At 40.8% G+C, this 6966-nt stretch overlaps 1 protein-coding gene across 1 annotated transcript; it reads right to left on the bottom strand.

Annotated features, from left to right (window-relative positions):
* Positions 1–427: 427 nt before the first annotated feature.
* Positions 428–4005, bottom strand: LOC117412149 (adrenodoxin-like). Its single transcript, XM_034020157.3, has 4 exons — positions 3751–4005; positions 2004–2119; positions 1440–1569; positions 428–1036 (listed from the first exon to the last, which is right to left on the bottom strand). Exons 1-4 carry the CDS (start codon positions 3924–3926, stop codon positions 922–924), a joined length of 537 nt encoding a protein of 178 aa, XP_033876048.2. The 5' UTR covers positions 3927–4005; the 3' UTR covers positions 428–921.
* Between the last annotated feature and the right edge of the window lie 2961 nt (positions 4006–6966).

The following is a 6966-nucleotide window of genomic DNA, read 5'->3' as shown; positions in this document are numbered from 1 at the left end:
CCCAGGGCTTTCAAATCCAAAACCAACACCCACTGTATTTGTTGCAATCAGCATTTCCCATTATAGGGCTTCATATGTGCAGAACTGTTGGTACCTTATGCTGCTACTCTGAGATCAGCAAATGCTGGCCTGGTAGCTCCTTGAAATCAGGAGGGGCGAGGGGGCCTTTAGTTGCTCTGCTCCCTGCCTTTCGAACTCCGTCCCAAATCATATCAGGCGTGCTGGCACAGCTGAAACTTTCAAATCCATTTTTAAACATATCTGTTTGAATTGTATTTTTGAGCTGGATTGCTTGGCCGTTGGCTTGTCTTTTTCTTTTTTGGTTTTTATGGTAAACTGCCCTGGGATGTGTCGCATGAAGAGTGCTTTATAAAAGTAAGTTGTATTGTATTGTATTGTATTGTATGAAAGAAATCACACACTGCAGTAACTGTAAATAGATTTTAATGATTACATTTCATCAGCACAAACAATGCTTGCAATATCTTTGAAAACCACTAAGCAATGCATGCACATTAATGGTCTTTACAACACATGCATGGCGAGTTAGTCTGAACATGGGCATTTGTCACCACAGAAATGTCTCGAGGAAACCTTTAATATATTCCGACCTGGATAAATAAGAAAAAGTCAATGTTTGTTTGTTTTTTTACATGCACTCAGCACACTAAGAAGGAATATCAGGGGCACTGGCTTGGGTTAATGAGGGCTACTGGTTACCAGGTACAGGTGGGGGAGGCAGGTAAGTGCTTACTAAAGAGATGAGAATGCTGTGGATTTCTGGGGAAGCCTCTTAATGGGCAGATACAAAGTGTAAAACTCAGGACACAGAAAAAACATCAGCATCAGCAGCAGCCGCAGCAGCAGTATGAAGTGTGAGCTCTCATTGTTTCCAAGACGATTCTGCTGCCTTCCTGTCTCTCATTGTTTCCAAGACGATTCTGCTGCCTTCCTGATGTCATTCACCTTTTGCGGCACCTGAACCGTCATCCCATCCATCCCTTTCTGAACAAACACCTGACAGCCCAGACGAGACCTGCAACACACATAGGGGCGGGGTTAGAGAAACCTGCAGCACACAGAGGGGCGGGGTTAGAGAGCTGCGACACATATATAGGGGCGGGGTTAGAGAGCTGCGACACACACAGAGGGGCGGGGTTAGAGACCTGCAGCACACAGAGGGGCGGGGTTACAGAGGAGTGTTCAGTAGGTACAGCAGGTAGGGTAGGGTCCAGAGAAAAGCTGGCTTGAGAGAGAGAATACTGTATTATACTGGATGTGGTTTTCAAAGTTTAAGGTTATTATAAACTGACTTTGATTAAACCTGCTCTCAAGGTCTTAACACAGATAACACAGGCCAGGTTGAAGTACAGAGCCTCTCTCTGCTATTCAGAGTCAAGGCCATCTGAAATTATCTGTTGACACACAACAAAACGTACGTGTCAGTCAGGCCATAGGCCAAGTCCAGCATGTCCAGCTCCTCATCCACCAGGGGCTCCAGCTTGTTAAAAACGTTCTTGTCAAAAATCAGGTGGCATGTTGAGCAGGCTAGTGTTCCCTCACAAGCACCTGGAACAACCAGACAGAACAGGGTCACATGTAAAGACATATTGTAACATCTGGGGTAAGGAACATTAATCCATCATCATCATCATCATCATCATCATCATCATAATATCACCCCTTCGATTCAGGGTTGTATAATTAACAAAATAAATGAAGACGTCATTGACTTGGTGTTGAGAGCAGGATGAGGGTTAAGAACAGCCTTAAGCTCATTTAACTATCCACTATAACCTCCAAGCCGACTGGGCCACACGTATTCTTGGGATCCTAAGACATACACTGCAGTTGTGCTTATAAAAAAAAAAAAAAGAACCGTAGTAATAAAATGATCAAAACATGCCAACAACATTTTCAGTTATATGTGAAAGGTAATAGCAGAGGAAAGAAAGTTTGGCATTTGAAGTTAAAAACATGATTTATTCACTCAGAAGTCTTACCAAAGCCGCTGAAATCTAAATTCTTGTTAACCACGACATCCAATAAGCTTTCCCCCTCCGTCGCTGTAGTCGTGGTCCTCTCTCCGTCTTGGTTAATGAAGTGGATTGTTATTTTGCTGGGAAACAAATATATATTAAAGGATATTAGGACTGGTATTCAAGCAGCCATTGTGCCCTTTTAATTAAGAAATGGGCTCCAAAACCCTGTTTTACACTTTGATGAACAAAACGTGTTGCCCTGAAATACTGCAGCTCAGTGAATCTTCTATAGAAGTCTATGACAAACTTGTTGAAGTGTAAGTACACAGCATGTCCAAACAACACACTGTACAAAAACAACTCTATTACAGAGCATTGTCCCCCTGACCCTAACCTGCCGTGCGTCAGTGCTTTGATTCCAGTTAGCAAGGACAGTGAGCTGTGTGCGAGTGCGATTTTCACACATTCCATTCGAATTCCGTGGTCATTCTGCAATGTTTTTGTGTTTTCAAAGTATCTATAGTTTTTTAACAAATGCTTTTTAGTAATGCATGTCTTTCTTTTTTTTAATCAAGGTCTAAATCGAGCTATAGAATGGTTAGAGATTCTATGAGAATTCTGAAAAAGAGCCTCCCAACGCTTGTGGAATCCCTGTAGGTTTACACACTGTAGCTGCTCTGTAAGAAATGATAAAGGTGTACAATTATAATCCCCCCTGCCTGTGGATTTAGTAAACTGGCATAGATGTTAATTCTATGCAGTAAAGTCTAGTGTTTCAGTCTCAGTGGGTTAACTGTCAGTCAGGAAGAACCTTTACCCTGAAGAATTGTATCCATTGCTCTTTATCACATGTTTACATTGGCCAGCCCCTATTCTTCAGTAATACTGCTCAGGAGGCCAAGGCTGGCAAGGCTGATAACACTGGAGAATGATCCAGCTAGTGAAGGAACGATCACTTGCTGTGATGCAATAGAACAGCTTGCACTGTAATAAAAGCTTGCTGCAGTATTTAGAAGCACAGCAAAGTGTAAGCCACAGGCACACGTATATAATGATAAAGCATGTCAAAACCATTTAAAAACAAAAGGCAATGGGAAGTCTTTAATGAGTGTGCACACGGTGCCTACTGTATTGAGATCTGAGTTTACCATTGTGCTCAAAATGGATAAAACTTTCTTAACCCTTGACTTTTTAAAGGGCTGACTATCGTTCCTTGTTTAGTGGAATAAACCTCTTAGAAAACAGCATTAGCATTAGCATTCTCAGGAGATCAGCAGGCATTTTTGGAATCCTCAGCAAGACAATGCAGTTGCGAAAGCGCTTGGTAATTTCAGCACTCGGTAACAACCTGTTATGGTCTAAAGTTTCCTGCATTTTTGGTGAAACCACAGCGCCTCACGCAAGTTTTGTAATATTACCTGGAGTCAATCAAGCCACTTCCTTGAAGCTTTCTTGCCACTATCACCAAAAGGATCTCTAAAATTCTGTGCATACCTTTGAAATGCAAGGTTCTGTTCACAACCCTATCATGCATGCCATTTTTCCCACATATAAAGCAACAGGAAGAAAAAAGAAATGTATTTTAATGAAAAGTTTAATGACTATCAAACTGTATTCACTGAATCAAACAGACTTGCAGTAAAAAAAATAATAAATAACAAAAGCACAAGCTCATGAGTTACGGCTTTATGGATGGTACGCGTAGTTGTTGTTCAGAAGTAAAACTTTTTTAAAACCTATTTTAGAAAGACATTGTTAATTAACGCACCTGTTCTCCGCAGCCTCTTTAAAAACTCCCCGCGTGGTGTGGAAGTCTCGGTGCTGTGAAGCCACCCATGGCAGCGGGCGTCTGAGATGCCGTGTCACCGCAGACCCCAGCAGGTAAGGCTGTAGTAATACAGGTTCACAGAGGAGGGACTGGAGCCGTACCACACACCGTGCCATGTCGTTGGCAGGTCTGCAAACCGGGGCTGCCTGGAAGGTCTAAGTACAGCGTCAAGAGCCTTGAAACTAGCACTGCCCAGGGAGGCGGCTCTCAGCTTCTTTGCTGGGGTTAATAATGCAAATACGTGCAGGATTTTTTTTTTTTTTTTTTTTTTTTTTTAATCAGAATTTAATATGAAACTTGCGTCATCAAAGCCAATGACGTGCAGTTCTTTATACAGTTTATGTATTGTTCATTTTTTAGCGTATATTCGTCAGAAATGTTGTTTTGTTTGTATTGCTTATTAAAGTAGCATTTGTGAAAAGGTGTTTTAATCATTATTACGTTATTATAACCTTTAATTACAAAATATTTTTCATTTCTGAAAGTATCCTCCTGTTCCTATTTTAAGTTCTGTCGTTCCCTACATTCTGTTAAATAGTTTTTTTTGTTTGTTTGTTTGAGTACAGTAGCAGGCGCACACTAATTATTACCACAGTAAATGTGTAGTTTACTATGCTTTTACCATGCTAAAGACTTTGTATTTACCATGCTTTACCATCATACTGTACCTAAGTACTTTACCATGTCTGAGCTTTACTTGAAAAGGGCAACACGGCTAGCGTTCAGTTCACTGACTAGCAAGGAGACTTCAAGGTGGGAAAAGTTTAGGGAATGTAAACAAACAAGAAAGCTGAGTGCAGAGACTGTTATCTATGGTGCATGGAGCAATGACGTGAACAGATAGCAAGAATCTATCATGCTGCAGATGTAGTGCTCCGATTTACCTTAAATACAGCCTCTGCACTTAGCTAGGCATCCAGATAAACGACAGGCAGCAGGCCCTGGTGCTACTCATTCAGCTGGAATGTTATTTAGAACAAATCCTAAACTTAGTTGCCTATATATGACCAGATGTTCACAATCTACACCCCTCTAAGTTCTATTTTCGTATACTCAGGTTTTCCCCACTGCCACGATTTCCCAATTATTTTACCATGCTCTACTGCACGACTGCGATGCTTTTACCATGAAGTGCAGCACTAGACTTGCACACAGAAAATCTCTTCATCGTGGGCTGAACACATTACTGTACGTGTGCCGTGCTCCAAGTAGAGATATTTCACCTGTCCGCTTTAGCCAAGAGGTCTGTATAACTGCAAATAAACATGATGTTATCGTATATGTTATTCGATGTGACATACAGCCCTGTCCTTTTCTTTTCTTTCCAGATTCTGCTCACGTCAGATTCAAGTTATCCGACTCCAGCATGGTACCTATAAGAAAAGTAATGGCTGTGAAAGATCAAGGCCGGCAATGCCAGCTCGCACAGATTTAGAGCCGGACAGATGTTTCTCAAGGGCACACACGTGTTTTTGTAGCATTCAGATGACCACCTTTTGATAACCTCACAGAGTTTCAGACAACCTTGGGAAAAGACATTAGGGTTAGGGGTGGGAAATACTTTGAATGGATTTCTTTTCTTTCGTGTGTGCGTGCCAAGCAGATTAATGCAGGGCTTATAGTTTTCAGGGATACTTTGGCAGTGCTTGCACAATGCTTCTCTTAGTCCCAGAAAGCAAGGTGGGGGTGGGGGGACTGCTGCTTGGGGTGTGCTTGCATTTATTACTTTCTGGGTTCACATGGCAAATGCCAATTATAAATAACTACTTATCCCTCACAGCCTTCTGATTTAAAAGGAATACGGTATAGCATCTACATTTATTCTTCCCTGTTTAATATCCCCTTATGTGTTCTTTACTCTTGTTTCTGCTCAGATCATTATGTACCATTCTTACTACGTATCCCAACAAAGATTTTGAAATTATTACACATGGCTGATTGGGAGGAAGTGGGTTGGGGAAGCATATTGACGTTACACCGTGCACTGAAACCCATAAGTGAAGCACTGCACAGAAGCCTGTACAACGCAAATATACTTCCTCACTTCACTTCCTGAGCAGCCTTTCCAGTAGGTCTTGTCAAAATGTGATAGTACTGGAGCAGTAGAGTATTTCCTTTAGTTCGTCTGATGGCATGCAAGGACGACCGCCTTTCAACAAACAATCCTTTCTAAACTTCCCTCAAGTTTAAATTGTAATCATTGCATCACTATACTTTCTGCAGCATTTGAAGAGTACCAAATAACAAAGCTATTAAAAAATGATAACGGATTGTTCTGGCATTCATGATTGCACATTTATCTTTGTTTGTTTGTTTGTTTGTTTGTTTGTTTTTTTTAACTACAGTATAAGGATATAGAGGCACCCTATTTGAAGTGTAATGCTTGGGTTTTTCAGTGGCAATTCACTCAAAAATGAAAAATGCATGTGCAGCTATAGTCACTTTGCAGGCTGCTTTTATTGAAAGCAGTAAGTATTTTGCTGTTCTCGCCTCACGAGGAAACACGGATTCATTCAAAATCAATTTCCTGTTGCTCCAGTTTCGGGAGCTGCTGTATTTAGCCTGTTATTTGGCTCCCCCCTGCTGGCTGAAAGCAGAGCACACATCTAAAGTTTGGTCTGGCATGCAGTTGGACTCATTCAATCTAATGAAGAGGTTTCCATGCTGGGAAAAATACCTGATAACTGCAGAAACCTGCGTATGTTTTGCAGGGAAGACACTTCAAACATTTTAAGTGAAAATCAATTTATAGAAACACTGTAGTTTTTACTTGTCCTTAAAATACATGTAAAAAAAGTCTTTCAAATATAGTTTCTTACTGTACGTCTTGCAATACTGGTATACAGGAGGTATTTTAAATGGAATGAATGCTCATTTTTCAAGCACCAACCCAAATGTTGCAAAATAGACTTAACACGTTTTTCCTGTTTGCAATTTTGTTTCCTGTTGTAAAGGTAAATTTCCATGTCTGGGAGTCATGACACAGGAAGTAAAAACGTAGCAGGAAAAGCAGTACTCTAAAGTTTCAAAAGCTAGAGTGGATCATGAAAACCCTGCATAGCCTCATTTACAAAAATATATTGGTCATATAAAGAGGTCTGTGAACATGTTTTCAAAGTGTTATAGCAAACTTGTACTTCTTTTTCTGGGGTTTTC

The sequence above is a fragment of the Acipenser ruthenus genome, chromosome 16 (genome assembly GCF_902713425.1).
Source record: "Acipenser ruthenus chromosome 16, fAciRut3.2 maternal haplotype, whole genome shotgun sequence".
NCBI classification, from domain to species: domain Eukaryota; kingdom Metazoa; phylum Chordata; class Actinopteri; order Acipenseriformes; family Acipenseridae; genus Acipenser; species Acipenser ruthenus.
The sequence above is the reverse complement of the archived record's forward strand: the minus strand, read 5'-3'. Positions and strand labels throughout refer to the sequence as shown.

Coding starts and splice junctions, on each gene's coding strand:
- LOC117412149 (XM_034020157.3), bottom strand. CDS start 3,926: ATGGCACGGTGTGTGGTACGGCTCCAGTCCCTCCTCTGTGAACCTGTA. Junction 2,120..3,750: donor AAAGAGGCTGCGGAGAACAG/GTGCGTTAATTA, acceptor TTTGTTTCCCAG/CAAAATAACAATCCACTTCA. Junction 1,037..1,439: donor GCCTATGGCCTGACTGACAC/GTACGTTTTGTT, acceptor TGTGTGTTGCAG/GTCTCGTCTGGGCTGTCAGG.